This window comes from Haliotis rubra, unplaced genomic scaffold (genome assembly GCF_003918875.1).
Source record: "Haliotis rubra isolate DU_JTF1 unplaced genomic scaffold, ASM391887v1 Scf728, whole genome shotgun sequence".
Classification (NCBI taxonomy): domain Eukaryota; kingdom Metazoa; phylum Mollusca; class Gastropoda; order Lepetellida; family Haliotidae; genus Haliotis; species Haliotis rubra.
Genome location: NW_025767444.1, coordinates 191822 through 215671, shown reverse-complemented (window position 1 = coordinate 215671; position 23850 = coordinate 191822). Strand labels below are relative to the sequence as shown.

General features: G+C 37.3%; 1 protein-coding gene across 3 annotated transcripts in view; it reads right to left on the bottom strand.

Annotated features, from left to right (window-relative positions):
• Positions 1 to 23850, bottom strand: part of LOC124259546 (nuclear receptor subfamily 5 group A member 2-like) — a 268621-nt gene that overhangs the window by 158433 nt on the left and 86338 nt on the right. The window contains exon 1 of one of the 3 annotated variants that reach the window (XM_046693689.1): positions 9201 to 9492. The exons of the other annotated variants lie outside the window; for them this stretch is intronic. Coding sequence (XP_046549645.1) covers positions 9201 to 9318 — 118 coding nt within the window. The 5' untranslated portion in view covers positions 9319 to 9492. Of the gene's footprint in view, positions 1 to 9200; positions 9493 to 23850 lie in introns of those variants that run through there. 3 annotated transcript variants of the gene reach the window in all.

Genomic DNA, 23850 nt, shown 5'->3' with positions numbered 1-23850 from the left:
GTGGTTTCTGTGTGGTTGAAGTTTACAGTACTGAGGCAGCACATTCACTTCAAGTACAGAACAGAGAGGAGTGGTGATTCCAACAACTGTGCCAAAACAAAAGGTATGATGCATGATGCAGTAATAAATGCAAACATCTTCCAAAATGAAAATATCAGAAAAAAACTTTGTTTTAATACAAATCGGTAGGGGTTTCTTGCTCCTATGATGACCTTGTGATACCCCAGATACCAGTCTGACGTTGAGCCAACGTTGGCTAAACATCGTTGTAAACATCAGAATGCTATCTGGGGTATCACAACGTCAGGCCAAAACATTTTAAGACAACGTAAATAGAAGTCCACGGAATAGTGTTGCGCAGGCGTAATATCATAACGTTTCAACAACGATAGTGACAACTTGAAATTGTTAGCTGGGTAGTTCTAATCCCAGCATGAGATTCTGTTTTTCAATGGCCACAACACTCCAACAGTTAGAATGACATTTTCAAGTCTGTCTAAACTGTTTGCTATCAAGACTCTCGAAGAAATAATAATATAATTGCAATATCCTACATCAGAGACAAGAAAACATTGAAATATTCTAAAAACAGAGCATAACGGGATGTGGGAGAGATGTGTAGTTGATGCGTGGGAAGATTATGTATTGAAGACAGTGCGTGCGAGCTGGGAGAAGGGGAGGACACAGTGGGGAGGGGAACCCAACCAAGCCAGGTTCAGCTGCGGCCACCTACACTGCCATGTGCAGACATCGCCTACTCCCATCAAAATACATACCTTCGCCAATCACAAAAATCAATATTTGACTATTTCGCCAGATTTATCTTGGCTGAGATTGTGTCCATTTCCTCGTGTTATTGGAGTAACAAGAATATGTGAATAAATTGGCCATAGTTCACTTCACCTTTATTGCTCTGCTCTGACCAATGTCTAGCAAATGAAGGCTTTACAAGATCCTATTCTAATGTTGATATACATAACAAAACCTACAAAATCAATAGTTGCATTTTAAAGAACGATTATATTCAAATTCTTCCTGGCTCCTCGAATACAATCTCAACATGGTTGTTACTGGCTTGGTGTCTACAACCAATGCTCTGGAAGTCAATCCCAAGTTAATGAGACACACATCACAGGAAAAACACGCTAACTTAGTACTTCGAGTAGAATAAGTGACATTTGAAATAATATTCGGTCAAAGACCTGATCACTAATTTGGACTAAAACTGTTTTCTACCTCCATTTTTGTTTCATTTATATGAAAAACTTGTTCAAAACAAGATATGGATTCCCAGAATTATCTCATGGTGAGATATTTCATGGGTGTCTCCTCCTGGCCAGGAACAATTCTAGTTTTGTGATATCTCGAAGGATATGCATGGCACTTAAGATGGTCATACGTCTACACTCGTTTTGTGCATGTGTGTGTACACATGTTTGCGTGGGCTTGCACACACATAAAAATATGATATCAATGTACAGATTCAAAATAATTCTTTTCTACTTATGTAATAAACAATATTTTTAGATCATTTTTCCAAGATTCTTTTTCTTTTAAGGTATACCTCCCTCCCCTCCCTCCCTTGTACCTTATTTTAACTACTGGTACCTATGAGATCCCTATAACTAATAAGGTTCCCATAACTTCATTAAATGTCTATTGCTAACTGTGTAGTTATTTTCTGTGACTGTGTATGAATAAAAAATTATCTAGCTGTGTATATAGTGCAAAATATACATCACTGTCTGGACCAAGCAAGCCAGTGACTCAGTGTCCATTGCTAAACACAACCGGTGTGAGATGACTCTATAGCTAGATCACACAGTTCAATACCCCTCGTGTGAGATGACTCTAGATCTCACAGTTCAATACCCCTGGTGTGAGATGACTCTAGATCACACAGTTCAATACCCCTGGTGTGAGATGACTCTAGATCACACAGTTCAATACCCCTGGTGTGAGACGACTCTAGATCACACAGTTCAATACCCCTGGTGTGAGATGACTCTAGATCACACAGTTCAATACCCCTGGTGTGAGACGACTCTAGATCACACAGTTCAATACCCCTGGTGTGAGATGACTCTAGATCACACAGTTCAATACCCATGGTGTGAGATGACTCTTGATCACACAGTTCAATACCCCTGGTGTGAGACGACTCTAGATCACACAGTTCAATACCCCTGGTGTGAGATAACTCTAGATCACACAGTTCAATACCCCTGGTGTGAGATGACTCTTGATCACACAGTTCAATACCCCTGGTGTGAGACGACTCTAGACCACACAGTTCAATACCCCTGGTGTGAGATGACTCTAGATCACACAGTTCAATACCCCTGGTGTGAGATGACTCTAGATCACACAGTTCAATACCCCTGGTGTGAGACGACTCTAGATCACACAGTTCAACACTACTGAACACTGTGCATGCAGTGTTTAGAAGATATGAGGATGTAATATTTAAAAGATCTAAACACAGAGGACCCAGTGTTTAGAAGATATGAACAAAGGGAACCCAATGTTCAGAATATCTGAACACAGGGGACCCAATGTCTAGAAGATATGAACACAAGGGATCCAATGTTAAGAAGATCTGAACACAGGGGATGCAGTGTTTAGAGGATCTGAACACAGGGAAACCGATATTTAGAAGATCTGAACACAGGGGATGCACTGTTTCGAAGATCTGAACAACACAGGGAACACAGTATTTAGAAGATCTGAACAAAGGGGACACAGTATTTAGCTGATCTGAACACAGGAGACCCAGTATTTAGCAGATCTGAACAAAGGGACCCAATATTAATATCTGAACAAAGGGGGCCCAGTATTTAACAGATCTGAATACAGGAGACCCAATGTTTAGAAGATCTGATCACAGGGAACACAATGTTTAGAAGATCTGAATACAGGGAACCCAATGTTCAGAATATCTGAATACAGGGAACCCAATGTTCAGAATATCTGAATATGGCGATGCAGCGTTAAGAAGATCTGAACACAGGGATGCAGTGTTTAGAAGATCTGAACACCGGGGACCCAATGTTTAGAAGATCTGAACACCGGGGACCCAATGTTTAGAAGATCTGAACACAGGGGATGCAGTGTGTAGAAGATCTGAACACCGGGGACCCAATGTTTAGAAGATCTGAACACCGGGGACCCATTGTTTAGAAGATCTGTACACAAGGGATGCAGTGTTTAGAAAATCTGAGGATGTAATGTTTAGAACATTTGAACATAGGGGATGCAGTGTTTAGAATATCTGAACACTGGCAACACAGTGTTTAGAAGATCTGTACACAAGGGATGCAGTGTTTAGAAAATCTGAGGATGTAATGTTTAGAACATTTGAACATAGGGGATGCAGTGTTTAGAATATCTGAACACTGGCAACACAGTGTTTAGAAGATCTGAACACTGGCAACACAGTGTTTAGAATATCTGAACACAACCATGTATTATTTAGAAGATTTAAGGATGTAAAGTTTAGATGATCTGAGCACAGCGGATGCAGTTGATGGAGGAGTGTCAACAGTCATTCCTTTCATTGAGTCATTCATTCATCATACAAGAGTCCTAATATTATTGATAATAATAAACTTTCTTGGTTGGTAATTAACTAGTAAAGAGGTAAATACGTTAACCCTAAACATGGGTGCTATGCAAAAGGTTATTCCAGATCAAGAGAAGCAGATTTATACTGAATGTCAACTTATTTAACATGTTCCAGTTGTTTTGTGCCTTTGTGTGCCTAAAAGCTAGTTTAATTTTGTATATCTGATGTTATAAACACATTAAGAACAATTCACATCTATCATTTAGATATCTTGAAGAAGACATTCTGCCTTGTAATACAGTGGTAGTACTTTGTACAACCCCTCTGTCCACAGCTACATTCAGGAGCAGGACCTGAACAAGAAATTGAACATTTTCATACATGATAACTTTATCTCCCACAAATTAACTAAATGTTCAACATGGCCATACATTCAGTGTAACCCAGCTTGGATGTCACAGACATTTGATACAACTATACCAATCATTAACAATTGATAAGCTGTAGGTGGATATAACTGAAATGTCAGTATTTACACTTCATCTCTTCCCTGTGACAAACTGGTGGGATTGCTTCAACTGATATACCAAGTGGGAGGTTGGGATCACCATTACTGTAGAAATGTTTGTCCATCTTATTTAGTTGTATATAAAGCTGTTTTCATGTCTGTCCAGTATCTAAACTACAATGACTTTATTAATTTCTAACTACTTTACACACACCCCTTTATATACTTTACACTGACCCATGTGTTTATACTGTACACTGGCCCATGTTTTTATACTGTACACTGGCCGATGTCTATATACTGTACACTGACCCATAGTTATACACTGTAGACTGACCCATGTTTATATACTGTACACTGACCCATGTGTATTTTCTGTACACTGACCCATGTTTATACACTGTACATTGACCCATGGTTATACACTGTACACTGACCCATGGTTATATACTGTACACTGATCCATGTTTATATACTGTACACTGACCCATGTCTATATACTGTACACTGACCCATGGTTATATACTGTACACTGACCCATGGTTATAGTGTGTACACTGACCCATGTTTATATACTGTACACTGACCCATGGTTATACACTGTACACTGATCCATGTTTAAATACTGTACACCTACTCATGTTTATATACTGTACACTGACCCATGTTTATATACTGTACACTGACCCATGGTTTATATACTGTACACTGACCCATGTTTATATACTGTACACTGACCCATGTTTATATACTGTACACTGACCCATGGTTATATACTGTACACTGACCCATGTTTATATACTGTACACTGACCCATGTTTATATACTGTACACTGACCCATGTTTATATACTGTACACTGACCCATGTTTATATACTGTACACTGACCCATGGTTATATACTGTACACTGACCCATGTTTATATACTGTACACTGACACATGGACTGTACACTGGTTATACACTATACACTGTACACTGACCCATGTTTATATACTGTACACTGACCCATGGTTATTATATACCCATGTACACTGACCTGACCCATGGTTTATATTCTGTACACTTATATACTGTACACTGACCCATGGTTATATACTGTACACTGACCCATGGTTATATACTTATATACTGTACACTGACCCATGTTTATATACTGTACACTGACCCATGGTTTATATACTGTACACTGACCCATGGTACACTGACCCATATATACTGTACACTGACCCATGGTTATATACTGTACACTGACCACTGTACACTGGCCCATGGTTATATACTGTACACTGACCCATGTTTATATGTACACTGGCCCATGTTTATATACACTACACTGACCCATGGTTATATACTGTACACTGACCCATGTTTATATACTGTACACTGACCCATGTTTATATACTGTACACTGACCCATGTTTATATACTGTACACTGACCCATGTTTATATACTGTACACTGACCCATGTATATACTGTACACTGACCCATGTTTATATACTGTACATATACTGTACACTGACCCATGTTTATATACTGTACACTGGACCCATGTCTATATACTGTACACTGACCCATGGTTATATACTGTACACTAGCCATGTCTATATACTGTACACTGGCCCATGTCTGTATACTGTACACTGACCCATGGTTATATATGTACACTGGCCCATGTCTATATACTGTACATTGGCCCATGTCTATATACTGTACACTGACCCATGGTTATATACTGTACACTGACCCATGGTTATAGTATGTACACTGACCCATGTTTATATACTGTACACTGACCCATGGTTATACACTGTACACTGATCCATGTTTAAATACTGTACACTGACCCATGTTTATATACTGTACACTGACCCATGGTTATATACTGTACACTGACCCATGGTTATATACTGTACACTGACCCATGTTTATATACTGTACACTGACCCATGGTTATATACTGTACACTGACCCATGTTTATATACTGTACACTGACCCATGTTTATATACTGTACACTGACCCATGTTTATATACTTTACACTGACCCTTGTTTATACACTGTACACTGACCCATGGTTATATACTGTACACTGATCCATGTTTATATACTGTACACTGACAGATGGTTATACACTGTACACTGACCCATGTTTATATACTGTACACTGACCCATGGTTATATACTGTACACTGGCCCATGTTTATATACTGTACACTGACCCATGGTTATAAACTGTACACTGAACCATGGTTATATATCCTGTACACTGACCCATGTTTATATACTGTACACTGACCCATGGTTATATACTGTACACTGACCCATGGTTATATACTGTACACTGACCCATGTTTATATTCTGTACACAGACCCATGTATATATACTGTACACTGACCCATGGTTATATACTGTACACTGACCCATGTTTATATACTGTACACTGGCCCATGTCTATATACTGTACACTGACCCATGTTTAAATACTGTACACTGGCCCATGTTTATATACTGTACACTGACCCATGGTTATATACTGTACACTGACCCATGTTTATATACTGTACACTGACCTATGGTTATATACTGTACACTGGCCCATGGTTATATACTGTACACTGACCCATGTTTATATACTGTACACTGGCCCATGTTTATATACTGTACACTGACCCATGTCTATATACTGTACACTGACCCATGTTTATATACTATACACTGACCCATGTTTATATACTGTACACTGACCCATGTTTATATATTATACACTGACCCATCTTTATATACTGTACACTGACCCTTATTTATACACTGTACACTGACCCATGTTTATATACTGTACACTGACCCATGTTTATTTACTGTACACTGACCCATGTTTATATACTATACACTGACCCATGTTTATATACTGTACACTGACCGATGTTTATATACTGTACACTGGCCCATGTCTATATACTGTACACTGACCCATGGTTATATACTGTACACTGGCCCATGTCTATATACTGTACACTGGCCCATGTTTATAGACTTTACACTGGCCCATGTCTGTATACTGTACACTGACCCATGGTTATATACTGTACACTGGCCCATGTCTATATACTGTACATTGGCCCATGTCTATATACTGTACACTGACCCATGGTTATATACTGTACACTGGCCCATGTCTATGTACTGTACACTGGCCCATGTTTATAGACTTTACACTGGCCCATGTTTATATACTGTACCCTGACCCATGTTTATATACTGTACACTGACCCATGGTTATATACTGTACACTGACCCATGGTTTATATACTGTACACTGACCCATGTCTTTATATACTGTACACTGACCCATGTTTATACACTGTACACTGACCCATGTTTATACACTGTACACTGACCCATGTTTATATACTGTACACTGGCCCATGTTTATATACTGTACACTGACCCATGTTTATATATACTGGCGCTGTACACTGACCCATGTCTATATACTGTACACTGACCCATGTTTATACACTGTACACTGACACATGTTTATATACTGTACACTGACCCATGTCTATATACTGTACACTGACCATGTCTATATACTGTACACTGACCCATGTTTATATACTGTACACTGACCCATGTTTATGTACTGTACACTGACCCATGTTTATATACTGTACACTGACCATGTCTATATACTGTACACTGACCCATGTTTATATACTGTACACTGACCCATTTTATATACTGTACACTGACCCTTGTTTTTATAATGTGCACTGACCCATGTTTATACACTGTACACTGACCATGTCTATATACTGTACACTGACCCATGTTTATATTCTGTACACTGACCCTTGTTTATATACTGTACACTGACCCATGTTTATACACTGTACACTGACCCATGTTTATAGACTGTACACTGACCCATGTTTATATACTGTACACTGACCCATGTTTATATACTGTACACTGACCCATGTTTTTATAATGTACTGTGTATATCTTAAGTACACTCATCAGTGTACATCTTAAGTACACTCATCAGTGTACATCTTAAGTGCACTCATCAGTGTACATCTTAAGTGCACACATCTGTGTACATCTTAAGCGCACTCGCCATGTGTACATCTTAAGTATACTCATCAGTGTACATCTTAAGTATACTCATCAGTGTACATCTTAAGTATACTCATCAGTGTACATCTTAAGTACACTCATCAGTGCACATCTTAAGTACACTCATCAGTGTATATCTTAAGTACACAGACCTGTGTATATCTGAAGTACTCTATGTGTATTATCTCCATATACAGAAGCACATCAACATATCTATATCTGCACACACTCACACACACACATGCACACAGACACTCACACATGCACACAGACACTCACACACAAACACATACAATTTATATATACCACTATACGGACACAAGTTTACATTTTCTACATATTGACACAAGTTTACATTATGTATGCTGCCAGTGTATATAATTTACTACTATATTTCTTGTGTATGTGAATGACTTGAATGCAGTGAACAGTTAAAAAATGGCCAGCATTCATTATTTAAAGGGGCACATTGACCAAGATAATATTCAAGTACATGAAACTCTATTTCCACCGAATGTATTCACGTCTTTCAGTAAGTTCAACCTGAAGTACTTTTCCGCAAATAACCTTAATTCATCTACCATTGTTTGGAACAAGCTATAGGCGCAGTATGTCCACATTGCCATGCCATATAGCATATACACAGCTATATATATGTACACAAGAAAACGATCGTGTACTTCATTAGCAGACAAACTATTTCGTTGCAAGCGTTTATTTCACTGACAGCACTATGACCCGTGTGTGTGTTCCAGTTTGGTCCAGTTATACCATACAATGTGTTCCATTCCTGGTTAACTGTGTCCAGCCAGGCTAGTTGACCTCACATAAACTCCCGGAACACCATGCTTACCGCTAGCTTATTTGCGACCGGGAAAAAGCATGCAGCACGGGCCTCGCTTTTCGCCTACCATACCGCAATCAGAGTTTCACGAGAATCCAAAACATCGCAAGTTGGACAGGAAACATTCGTAAAAGAAGCTAAGAAGCGAGTGGACGTTACCTTCGACCGAGTTTTCCCTGGCTGACTGTGTTTCGTTCTCAACATGGTTATGGTCGAAGCTCATATGCCCAACAACTGGCGGTCTGATTGTGTCCACTTTTTCCGAGGTTTGAATCATCCTCTTCGATCAGTCACCTCCCATCTGCCAGTCAGGGTAATCCTCGATCGTGGGATTTACTTACTCACGACTGACAAACCCGAATTATGTAATAAAAGAGTGTTTTTCAATATCCTCGGTTTCCTCTAGGGCTACTCTCTGGACTTACGCGACACACTGCGCATGCGTAATGTTCATAAAGTGGGTCACCCACGAGATAGTGGTAAACACAGCTTCGCCAGCGAAATGTACTCGCCTGTTACTGTTAGGTGAGCGCAGTGTTACACGGCCACTGGTCAGCGGGGACGTATTGTCTTAACTACCCAAAACATGCCACATTATATCCAGGCAGGACACTTTTGCCTCAAGTGTAGCCGGGATAGTATGCTGACACATGTTTACGCTCGGGGGGAAGGGAGTGTGACTGTTCTAATTGCGGTGATTGTATTTCCAGGCTAAACCATATACAGATAAGTTATCAGCTTCCAGGTAGCTGTTATAGTGGGTGTATTTATGTATATATGCCTGCATGTAATATTAATGAGGCACCACGCTTGGTCTATCTTCTAATAACAATTAATTGTCTATAAAATCACTTGAGCTGTGAGAAAGTAGCCCCGATCTACCCCGGTGTAATTCGCAGAACATGTCAGTAGCGGGAAGGATTTTGTTCAAACTATCAGCAGGTCAGCAGCGTGCGGTCAATGGACATTCTCCAGCCACTGCTGACCGTAACGCTAGGCAGTATCATATAACGACAAACAAGCAAGGTCCCTATATACAGCCAGGAACTGAGTTTGTATCATATACATGTGTACTCCCTTGAAAATCTGCAATCTGGTAAATATCGACCAGTTTCCTATAATGGACTGGCACAGGCACCAGCTGTAAACACGATAGAGTTATGTGGTGGATGAAGTCAAGGAGTATTAGATTATTTGCACAAACTTTTCCACATGAAAAAACCCGCACAGTCTTCAGTATATACTGCCACCCGTATGTGACGTCAGAATCATCTGGTAACGTAATAAGAGATAACTGTGTGCTGCGCGCAGGGCCCGCATAGTTTCTTCGGGGAACAGGTCAAAAGGGCCAAAGACCAAAATTGAAAATGTCAAAAGGGCCAACGAAAAGTCAAAAGGGCCACAGACTTAAGTCGAAAGGGCCAAACTTTTAAAAATAGTAATATTAGAAGAATATATCAGAGTGTCGCAGTGTTTATTATTTAAAACATCTCAGAGTGGTTAAGTGTTTTTATCATCCAAAACTGTGTTCCACAGGAGATATCGCTTGTGTAAGATCATATGATATGTCCTAGGAGATATCGTTTTGACAGTAGATTTTGTACAATGCTATGACGTCATCAACTTGATGACATCACAATGCTATGACATCGCTGCACTGCAAGTCTAATGGTAGTACAGTGTTGAGAGATGTACATTTTTCATTGAAAACTAATGAAGAATGATTTTTATGATAATAGAATCTCACCCTCGTGTGTACTGATATCAATTATATCAACACTCGTTGATAAAGGTAAACATATCCTCGGCAAGCCTCGGATATTTGCAACTTTATCAACTCGTGTTGATATAATTGATATCAGTAGACACTTGGGTGAGATTCTCTATACAGTCAACAATACAACAAATTACAAGAAGTTTAAACAGTCACTTGTGACAATTACACTAGTCAGTAATCTATACAAGATCAACAGTAGTGGTGAAGTGTTTATGTTGTGAGTATAGTCAACCATACAACTGTTTCTGTAATGATTACATCAGGTTTAAACAGAGTAATGGGTGAAAACAATGAACATACAACTTTATGGATGACAACTTCTTGTTAAGTGCGTTAAGCGACGTTTCGATGTAGAGCTAAAAGTGACTACAACCAAATGGTGAAAAGCAGTATTATACATGATGGGATGTACAGTACAACCAGAAATTATTGAGAATTTAAAGATTGTAAATTGTTTATTTTTTTCACTCATTACTCACGTATTAAATGTGAATATTAGCAGAACATAACTCCAGATTCAAAGACAGGTGAACAGTTAGTATTTTGTCAAGTCACCATGGGCAGCAATGCAGGCTTCAATGCGGCGGGGCATACTACTGATCAAAGAAGTTAGAAAGTCGTGGTCCATCCTGTCCCAATATCGGACCACCTCTTATTTCATTTCAGCAATATTTGTCAGATTTTTCTTATTGACACTTTCCTTCATAAGTCCCCAAACATTTTCTATTGGATTTAGGTCAGGGCTATAGCTTGGCCAGTCTAATAATGCCATATTTTGGGTCCGAAACCAGGCCTGTCAATGCTTTGAACGATGTTTTGGGTCGTTGTCCTGCTGGAAAATCCAAAAATGTCCATAGAACACGTGAGCAGATGGAAGTAAATGTCCCTCGAGAATATCTGTGTACCGCTCACTGTTCATAATCCCTTCAAATACACATAGGGGCGCCTAACACAGATATGCCACCCCACACGTTAAATTTCGGGCTGTACTTTGGGCGCTCATACAAAGGTTTATCAGTTTGTTTGGTCCAGAATTTCACTGTATTAGGAAACAGCCACACAGAACTTTCATCTGAGAAAATCACATTGTCCCAGTTAAAACTTCTATGCTATAAGCACCAGTTCAACCTTCGCTCCTTTTGTTCAGGTTTCATGATCGGTGATGGAATTCCTCGACTTTTCTGCCAAACCTTTGCGTGCAGCTCAGTTCTAATTGTCTCCTTACAGACAGCCACAGTTCCTCTATCAATCATATCCAGCCTTAAGTTTTCTAAACTCCTTCGTTTGTTTTTAGAAACAAGAATACCTGAATACCGCCTCCTGTCACCGACAGTCAATTTTCTGGGCCTACCTGCGCCTCCCTGGTGCTCAATGCCATATCCATTTGCAATATTTTTCAAAACACGATAAACAGTGGACAAAGGGATGCCTGTTCTACTTGAAATCACTTTACCTGATCTGATGTCCTTGTTATAATACTCTAAAATCAACTTCCTCTTCTCTAAATCATCCATACTGAGGATCACTGAAAATGTCGTCTGCTAGCAAGTAAACAAAGGGGGGATAACTCTTCACAAACTAATGAAAAAGGATTAACGGAGTTGTCTCTCTTGAATGAAACCAAGCACTTGATAGCTGGTCAAGGTTGTTTATACTAGAAATCCGATTAAACATATTCCTAAAATTCTCAATAATTTCTGGTCATAATATAGTATCTTTAGTCATCCCATCAGCCTATGGAGAACGAATCAAACTGTAGACTATCATAGCACCCTGTCTAGTTGTTTGTTACTACTTAATCCCCCTGTTTATTGGCTTCATCACTGGTGCTACTTGTTGTTTTTAGTTCCCTACTGGCCTCTTCTAATTATGTACCACTTGTTATTCTATTACATGCTGTTGTTAATGTTAATCTGCTGCTTGTCACAACATACCATGTATATATGCTTCTCACCATTTGGTTGTACTCATTTTTAGCTTGATAACGATGTAAGAATCTACATCGAAACGTCACTGAACGCAATAAACAAGAAGTTGTCATCCATGAAGTTGTATGTTTCATTTTTTTGACTCACCAACTTCTAGAATGCCAATGAAACAATTAGAGTCATGGGTGTGTGGGGTATGAATGTTCAGAGCGCAGACCAGTAGTTGGGACGATACACAATGATCCCAGCTCTCCACAAGGAAGCCAGCTCCCTACCCTTACAGGTCCAGCTGATGCATGACGGAAAACTCCAACGATACATAAGACACTCAGCAAAGAAGGAACAGGAGGAACTGTTTGAGGCATGGCAAATATATAAGGATGGGGAACTGAGCCCTGCTGCACTCCTTAACATGTGCTCACGAATCTATGACCCCACCACGTCAGTGGAATGATGATGATGATGTATATAGTGAACTTTAACTGAAGTTAAAGATATGTGAATTAGGAATCTATGGTCCCACCACGTCAGTTGCAAGATGATAATGTATATAGTGAACTATAACTGAAGTTAAATATGTGTGAATTAGGAATCTATGGCCCCACCACGTCAGTGGAATGATGATGTATATAGTGAACTATAACTGAAGTTAAAGATGTGTGAATTAGGAATCTATGGCCCCACCACGTCAGTGGAATGATGATGTATATATAGTGAACTTTAACTGAAGCTAAAGATGTGTGAATTAGGAACCTATTGCCCCACCACGTCAGTGGAATCATGAAAATGTATATAGTGAACTTTAACTGAAGTTAAAGATGTGTGAATTAGGAATCTATGGCCCCACCACGTCAGTGGAATGATGAAATATATATAGTGAACTTTAACTGAAGCTAAAGATGTGTGAATTAGGAACCTATGGCCCCACCACGTCAGTGGAATGATGATGTATATAGTGAACTTTAACTGAAGTTAAAGATGTGTGAATTAGGAATCTATGGTCCCACCACGTCAGTGGAATGATGATGTTGTATATAGTGAACTTTAACTGAAGTTAAAGATGTGTGAATTAGGAACCTATGGCCCCACCACGTCAGTGGAATGATGATGTTGTGAAATGATGATGTGAATATAGTGACCTCAGTAACTGATGAAGTATATAGTGAACTTTAATGAAGCTAAAGATGTGTGAATTAGGAACCTATTGTCCCACCACGTCAGTGGAATGATGATGATGTATATAGTGAACTATAACTGAAGTAAAAGATGTGTGAATTAGGAATCTATGGCCCCACCTTGTCAGTGGAATGATGATGTTGTATATAGTGAACTATAACTGAAGTAAAAGATGTGTGAATTAGGAACCTATGGTCCCACCACGTCAGTGGAATGATGATGTTGTATATAGTAAACAATATCTGAAGTCAAAGATGTGTCAATTAGGAACCTATGGCCCCACCACGTCAGTGGAATGATGACGATGTATATAGTGAACTTTAACTGAAGTTAAAGATGTGTGAATTAGGAACCTATGGCCCCACCACGTCAGTGGAATGATGACGATATATATAGTGAACTTTAACTGAAGTTAAAGATGTGTGAATTAGGAATCTATGGTCCCACCACGTCAGTTGCAAGATGATAATGTATATATTGAACTATAACTGAAGTTAAAGATGTGTGAATTAGGAATCTATGGCCCCACCACGTCCGTGGAATGATGATGTTGTATATAGTGAACTATAACTGAAGTTAAAGATGTGTGAATTAGGAACCTATGGCCCCACCAAGTCAGTGGAATGATGATGATGTATATAGTGAACTTTAACTGAACTTTCATTCACTCGGATACCTTAGCTTTTGTTGATAGTGAGATGGTAACACATATTTATCAATTACAAAGGCCAACATAATAGCACCTAGCAATATTCTAAGTAAATGGAAGCCATACATATCTCACAAAGTCAAAACAGACTACACAAAAACAATCTTTAAAGGTTGGAATACAATTAAGTTATTTACCGTTACTACATTTTGTCCTAACCGTTACCTTTAATTCATAAAGACTATACATCTTATAGAAAATAGAAACTTAACGTGATAAATTTGTTTCGGTTTTTATTATTAAAAGCAGATATCTAAGTAAATAGAAATTTATTATCACACAATAGAACATATTCTTCAAAATTGAAATTTATTAAAGAAATGTCCCGACCGTTACTATTATTTGTCCAAACCGTTACTAGAGACTGTGCTTTTTATGCTACTACATCAAAACTCCTTTGAACAGTACCAGTCCATGCTTAAACTATCTTAACTCTTAAAGAAATTATAAATTTGTTATACTTCAAATATTAATGAATAACTTTTTGAAATGTAAATCATTTTGTCCTGACCGTTACAAGGACTGTCCAAACCGTTACTTTGCAGAATGGTAACGGTTTGGACAGTAACGGTCAAGACAATTTGTAAGAAAATCTTAAATAAAAAAATGAATGATCCCTAAATGATTTCAAATGACATGCCTTCCACCTCTTCCATTTCTGGGCACCATATCCATTGAAATTTAAAAAAAAAGAGATACATATTTGACACAAAATACATTGGTAACGGTCTGGACAATTAAGGTTGACACATAACATTTATACTTATTCGACGGTGTCAGTTTTCTTCAAAATGAATTGAATCTCTATATTTCATCTGCTGTCACATCCACAGGGGCTAGCTCAAACAGACACAGGAAGTAGTATTACAATCCAGCTCCAGGGAGGTATTATTGCAGGAATTCTATACACTGGTAACGGTCAGGACACAGAATCACAGGACAAGCATGTTACAATTTGTAGTAAAAGACTTTTTTATGTTAAAAACAAATTAAATGCAGTCTGAGTATGCATGATCAATTCTAATTGGCATAATATGAATTAATTTGTTTATTTGCATTTATATTTAGATTATTTGTGAACATTGATATTAGGACCGTCACCTCCGGACAGAGCAAATCTGCCAATTTTGACCCCAAAATGAGGTTAAGTATAAATTTCAAAAAGACAAAACTCATGATATACCACATTTAATGACTAGTAAACATCTAAATATGTTTTCTAGAACAAAAAAATCCTTTTAAACTAACACATTTTTTATTTAATCGGAACGGACAGAAAATCCTACCCATTTTGAAAATGACCCATATAGTGAACTTTAACTGAAGCTAAAGATGTGTGAATTAGGAATCTATGATCCCACCACGTCAGTGGCATGATGATGATGTATATAGTGAACTTTAACTGAAGTTAAAGATATGTGAATTAGGAATCTATGGCCCCACCACGTCAGTGGAATGATGCTGCTGTATATATAGTGAACTTTAACTGAAGTTAAAGATGTGTGAATTAGGAATCTATGGTCCCACCACGTCAGTGGAATGAAGATGATGTATATAGTGAAGTTTAACTGAAGTTAAAGATGTGTGAATTAGGAATCTATTGTCCCACCACGTCAGTGGAATGATGATGATGTATATAGTGAACTTTAACTGAAGCTAAAGATGTGTGAATTAGGAATCTATGGCCCCACCACGTCAGTGGAATGATGATGTATATATATTGAACTTTAACTGAAGCTAAAGATGTGTGAATAAGGAATCTATGGTCCAACCACGTCAGTGGAATGATGATGTTGTATATAGTGAACTTTAACTGAAGTAAAAGATGTGTGAATTAGGAACCTATGGCCCCACCACGTCAGTGGAATAATGATGTATATATAGTGAACTTTAACTGAAGTTAAAGATGTGTGAATTAAGAATCTATGGCCCCACCTTGTCAGTGGAATGATGAAAATGTATATAGTGAACTTTAACTAAAGTTAAAGATGTGTGAATTAGGAATCTATGGCCCCACCACGTCAGTGGAATGATGATGTTGTATATAGTGAACTATAACTGAAGTTAAAGATGTGTGAATTAGGAATCTATGGCCCCACCACGTCAGTGGAATGATGATGTTGTATATAGTGAACTATAACTGAAGTTAAAGATGTGTGAATTAGGAATCTATGGCCCCACCACGTCAGTGGAATGATGATGTTGTATATAGTGAACTATAACTGAAGTTAAAGATGTGTGAATTAGGAATCTATGGTCCCACCACCTCAGTGGAATGATGATGATGTATATAGTGAACTTTAACTGAAGTTAAAGATGTGTGAATTAGGAACCTATTGTCCCACCACGTCAGTGGAATGATGATGTTGTATATAATAAACAATATCTGAAGTCAAAGATGTGTCAATTAGGAACCTATGGCCCCACCACGTCAGTGGAATGATGACGATGTATATAGTGAACTATAACTGAAGTTAAAGATGTGTGAATTAGGAACCTATGGCCCCACCAAGTCAGTGGAATGATGATGATGTATATAGTGAACTTTAACTGAACTTTCATTCACTCGGATACCTTAGCTTTTGTTGATAGTGAGATGGTAACACATATTTATCAATTACAAAGGCCAACATAATAGCACCTAGCAATGTTCTAAGTAAATGGTAGCCATACATATCTCACAAAGTCAAAACAGACTATACAAAAACAATCTTTAAAGGTTGGAATACAATTAAGTTGTTTACCGTTACTACATTTTGTCCTAACCGTTACCTTTAATTCATAAAGACTATACATCTTATAGAAAATAGAAACTTAACGTGATAAATTTGTTTCGGTTTTTATTATTAAAAGCAGATATCTAAGTAAAATGAAATTTATTATCACACAATAGAACATATTCTTCAAAATTGAAATTTATTAAAGAAATGTCCCGACCGTTACTATTATTTGTCCAAACCGTTACTAGAGACTGTGCTTTTTATGCTACTACATCAAAACTCCTTTGAACAGTACCAGTCCATGCTTAAACTATCTTAACTCTTAAAGAAATTATAAATTTGTTATACTTCAAATATTAATGAATAACTTTTTGAAATGTAAATCATTTTGTCCTGACCGTTACAAGGACTGTCCAAACCGTTACTTTGCAGAATGGTAACGGTTTGGACAGTAAACAATCAAGACAATTTAATAAGAAAATCTTAAATAAAAAATGAATGATCCCTAAATGATTTCAAATGACATGCCTTCCACCTCTTCCATTTCTGGGCACCGTATCCATTGAAATTTAAAAAAAAAGAGATACATATTTGACACAAAATACATTGGTAACGGTCTGGACAATTAAGGTTGACACATAACATTTATACTTATTCGACGGTGTCAGTTTTCTTCAAAATGAATTGAATCTCTATATTTCATCTGCTGTCACATCCACAGGGGCTAGCTCAAACAGACACAGGAAGTAGTATTACAATCCAGCTCCAGGGAGGTATTATTGCAGGAATTCTATACACTGGTAACGGTCAGGACACAGAATCACACGACAAGCATGTTACAATTTGTAGTAAAAGACTTTTTTATGTTAAAAAAAAATTAAATGCAGTCTGAGTATGCATGATCAATTCTAATTGGCATAATATGAATTAGTTTGTTTATTTGCATTTATATTTAGATTATTTGTGAACATTGATATTAGGACCGTCACCTCTGGACGGAGCAAATCTGCCAATTTTGACCCCAAAATGAGGTTAAGTATAAATTTCAAAAAGACAAAACTCATGATATATCACATTTACTGACTAGTAAACATCTAAATATGTTTTCTAGAACAAAAAAATCCTTTTAAACTAACACATTTTTTATTTATTCGGAACGGACAGAAAATCCTACCATATTTGAAAATGACCCATATAGTGAACTTTAACTGAAGCTAAAGATGTGTGAATTAGGAATCTATGATCCCACCACGTCAGTGGCATGATGATGATGTATATAGTGAACTTTAACTGAAGTTAAAGATATGTGAATTAGGAATCTATGGCCCCACCACGTCAGTGGAATGATGCTGCTGTATATATAGTGAACTTTAACTGAAGTTAAAGATGTGTGAATTAGGAATCTATGGTCCCACCACGTCAGTGGAATGATGATGATGTATATAGTGAACTTTAACTGAAGTAAAAGATGTGTGAATTAGGAATCTATTGTCCCACCACGTCAGTGGAATGATGATGATGTATATAGTGAACATTAACTGAAGCTAAAGATGTGTGAATTAGGAACCTATGGCCCCACCACGTCAGTGGAATGATGATGTATATATATTGAACTTTAACTGAAGCTAAAGATGTGTGAATTAGGAATCTATGGTCCCACCACTGCAGTGGAATGATGATGTTGTATATAGTGAACTATAACTGAAGTTAAAGATGTGTGAATTAGGAATCTATGGTCCCACCACGTCAATGGAATAATGATGATGTATATAGTTAACTTTAACGGAAGTTAAAGATGTGTGAATAAGGAATCTATGGTCCAACCACGTCAGTGGAATGATGATGTTGTATTTAGTGAACTTTAACTGAAGTAAAAGATGTGTGAATTAGGAACCTATGGCCCCACCACGTCAGTGGAATGATGATGTATATATAGTGAACTTTAAGTGAAGTTAAAGATGTGTGAATTAGGAATCTATGGCCCCACCTTGTCAGTGGAATGATGAAAATGTATATAGTGAACTTTAACTAAAGTTAAAGATGTGTGAATTAGGAATGTATGGCCCCACCACGTCAGTGGAATGATGATGTTGTATATAGTGAACTATAACTGAAGTTAAAGATGTGTGAATTAGGAATCTATGGCCCCACCACGTCAGTGGAATGATGATGTTGTATATAGTGAACTATAACTGAAGTAAAAGATGTGTGAAATAGGAATCTATGGCCCCACCTTGTCAGTGGAATGATGATGTTGTATATAGTGAACTTTAACTGAAGTTAAAGATGTGTGAATTAGGAACCTATGGTCCCACCACGTCAGTGGAATGATGATGTTGTATATAGTAAACAATATCTGAAGTCAAAGATGTGTCAATTAGGAACCTATGGTCCCACCACGTCAGTGGAACGATGACGATGTATATAGTGAACTTTAACTGAAGTTAAAGATGTGTGAATTAGGAATCTATGGCCCCATCACGTCAGTGGAAAGATAATGTATATATAATGGACTTTAACTGAAGTTAAAGATGTGTGAATTAGGAATCTATGGTCCCACCACGTCAGTTGCAAGATGATAATGTATATATTGAACTATAACTGAAGTTAAAGATATGTGAATTAGGAATCTATGGCCCCACCACGTCCGTGGAATGATGATGTTGTATATAGTGAACTATAACTGAAGTTAAAGATGTGTGAATTAGGAACCTATGGCCCCACCAAGTCAGTGGAATGATGATGATGTATATAGTGAACTTTAACTGAACTTTCATTCACTCCGGATACCTTAGCTTTGTTGATAGTGAGATGGTAACACATATTTATCAATTACAAAGGCCAACATAATAGCACCTAGCAATATTCTAAGTAAATGGTAGCCATACATATCTCACAAAGTCAAAACAGACTACACAAAAACAATCTTTAAAGGTTGGAATACAATTAAGTTATTTACCGTTACTACATTTTGTCCTAACCGTTACCTTTAATTCATAAAGACTATACATCTTATAGAAAATAGAAACTTAACGTGATAAATTTGTTTCGGTTTTTATTATTAAAAGCAGATATCTAAGTAAATAGAAATTTATTATCACACAATAGAACATATTCTTCAAAATTGAAATTTATTAAAGAAATGTCCCGACCGTTACTATTATTTGTCCAAACCGTTACTAGAGACTGTGCTTTTTATGCTACTACATCAAAACTCCTTTGAACAGTACCAGTCCATGCTTAAACTATCTTAACTCTTAAAGAAATTATAAATTTGTTATACTTCAAATATTAATGAATAACTTTTTGAAATGTAAATCATTTTGTCCTGACCGTTACAAGGACTGTCCAAACCGTTACTTTGCAGAATGGTAACGGTTTGGACAGTAACGGTCAAGACAATTTGTAAGAAAATCTTAAATAAAAAAATGAATGATCCCTAAATGATTTCAAATGACATGCCTTCCACCTCTTCCATTTCTGGGCACCATATCCATTGAAATTTAAAAAAAAAGAGATACATATTTGACACAAAATACATTGATAACGGTCTGGACAATTAAGGTTGACACATAACATTTATACTTATTCGACGGTGTCAGTTTTCTTCAAAATGAATTGAATCTCTATATTTCATCTGCTGTCACATCCACAGGGGCTAGCTCAAACAGACACAGGAAGTAGTATTACAATCCAGCTCCAGGGAGGTATTATTGCAGGAATTCTATACACTGGTAACGGTCAGGACACAGAATCACACGACAAGCATGTTACAATTTGTAGTAAAAGACTTTTTTATGTTAAAAAAAAATTAAATGCAGTCTGAGTATGCATGATCAATTCTAATTGGCATAATATGAATTAATTTGTTTATTTGCATTTATATTTAGATTATTTGTGAACATTGATATTAGGACCGTCACCTCCGGACAGAGCAAATCTGCCAATTTTTACCCCAAAATGTGGTTAAGTATAAATTTCAAAAAGACAAAACTCATGATATACCACATTTACTGACTAGTAAACATCTAAATATGTTTTCTAGAACAAAAAAATCCTTTTAAACTAAAACATTTTTCATTTATTCGGAACGGACAGAAAATCCTACCAATTTTGAAAATGACCCATATAGTGAACTTTAACTGAAGCTAAAGATGTGTGAATTAGCAATCTATGATCCCACCACCTCAGTGGCATGATGATGATGTATATAGTGAACTTTAACTGAAGTTAAAGATATGTGAATTAGGAATCTATGGCCCCACCACGTCAGTGGAATGATGCTGCTGTATATATAGTGAACTTTAACTGAAGTTAAAGATGTGTGAATTAGGAATCTATGGTCCCACCACGTCAGTGGAATGATGATGATGTATATAGTGAACTTTAACTGAAGTTAAAGATGTGTGAATTAGGAATCTATGGCCCCACCACGTCAGTGGAATGATGATGATATATATAGTGAACTTTAACTGAAGTTAAAGATGTGTGAATTAGGAATCTATGGTCCCACCACGTCAGTGGAATGATGATGATGTATATAGTGAACTTTAACTAAAGTTAAAGATGTGTGAATTAGGAATCTATGGTCCACCACGTCAGCGGAATGATGATGATGCCTATTGTGTAACTTTAACTGAAGTTAAAGATGTGTGAATTAGGAATCTATGGTCCCACCACGGCAGTAAAATGATGATGATGTATATAGTGAACTTTAACTGAAGTTAAAGATATGTGTAATAGGAATCTATGGCCCCACCACGTCAATGGAATGATGTTGATGTATATAGTGAACTTTAACAGAAGTAAAGCATGTGTGAATTAGAAATCTATGGCCCCACCACGTCAGTGGAATGATGATGTATATAGTGAACTTTAACTAAAGTTAAAGATGTGTGAATTAGGAATCTATGGTCCCACCACGGCAGTGGAATGATGATGTTGTATATAGGAAACTATAACTGAAGATAAAGATGTGTGAATTAGGAATCTATGGTCCCACCACGTCAGTGGAATGATGATGTTGTATATAGTGAACTATAACTGAAGTTAAAGATGTGTGAATTAGAAATCTATGGCCCCACCACGTCAGTGGAATGATGATGTTGTATATAGTGAAATTTAACTGAAGTTAAAGATGTGTGAGTTAGGAATCTATGGTCCCACCACATGAGTGAAATGATGATGATGTATATAGTTAACTTTAACTGAAGTTAAAGATGTGTGAATTAGGAATCTATGGCCCCACCACGTCAGTGGAATGATGATGTATACATAGTGAACTTTAACTGAAGTTAAAGATGTGTGAATTAGGAATCTATAGCCCCACCACGTCAGTGGAATGATGATGATATATATATAGTGAACTTTAACTGAAGTTAAAGATGTGTGAATTAGGAATCTATGGTCCCACCATTTCAGTGGAATGATGATGATGTATATAGTGAACTTTAACTAAAGTTAAAGATGTGTGAATTAGGAATCTATGGTCCACCACGTCAGCGGAATGATGATGATGCCTATTGTGTAACTTTAACTGAAGTTAAAGATGTGTGAATTAGGAATCTATGGTCCCACCACGTCAGTGGAATGATGATGATGATGTATATAGTGAACTTTAACTGAAGTTAAAGATATGTGTAATAGGAATCTATGGCCCCACCACGTCAATGGAATGATGTTGATGTATATAGTGAACTTTAACTGAAGTTAAAGATGTGTGAATTAGGAATCTATGGCCCCACCACGTCAGTGGAATGATGATGTATATATATAGTGAACTTTAACTGAAGCTAAAGATGTGTGAATTAGGAATCTATGGTCCCACCACGTCAGTGGAATGATGATGTTGTATATAGTGAACTATAACTGAAGTTAAAGATGTGTGAATTAGGAATCTATGGTCCCACCACGTCAGTGGAATGATGATGATGTATATAGTGAACTTTAACTGAAGTTAAAGATGTGTGAATAAGGAATCTATGGTCCAACCACGTCAGTGGAATGATGATGTTGTATATAGTGAACTTTAACTGAAGTTAAAGATGTGTGAATTAGGAACCTATGGCCCCACCACGTCAGTGGAATGATGATGATGTATATAGTGAACTTTAACTGAAGTTAAAGATGTGTGAATTAGGAATCTATGGCCCCACCTTTGTCAGTGGAATGATGAAAAATGTATATAGTGAACTTTAACTGAAGTTAAAGATGTGTGAATTAGGAATGTATGGCCCCACCACGTCAGTGGAATGATGATGTTATATATAGTGAACTTTAACTGAAGTTAAAGATGTGTGAATTAGGAATCTATGGCCCCACCACGTCAGTGGAATGATGATGATGTATATAGTGAACTTTAACTGAAGTTAAAGATGTGTGAATTAGGAATCTATGGCCCCACCTTGTCAGTGGAATGATGATGTTGTATATAGTGAACTTTAACTGAAGTTAAAGATGTGTGAATTAGGAATCTATGGTCCCACCACGTCAGTGGAAT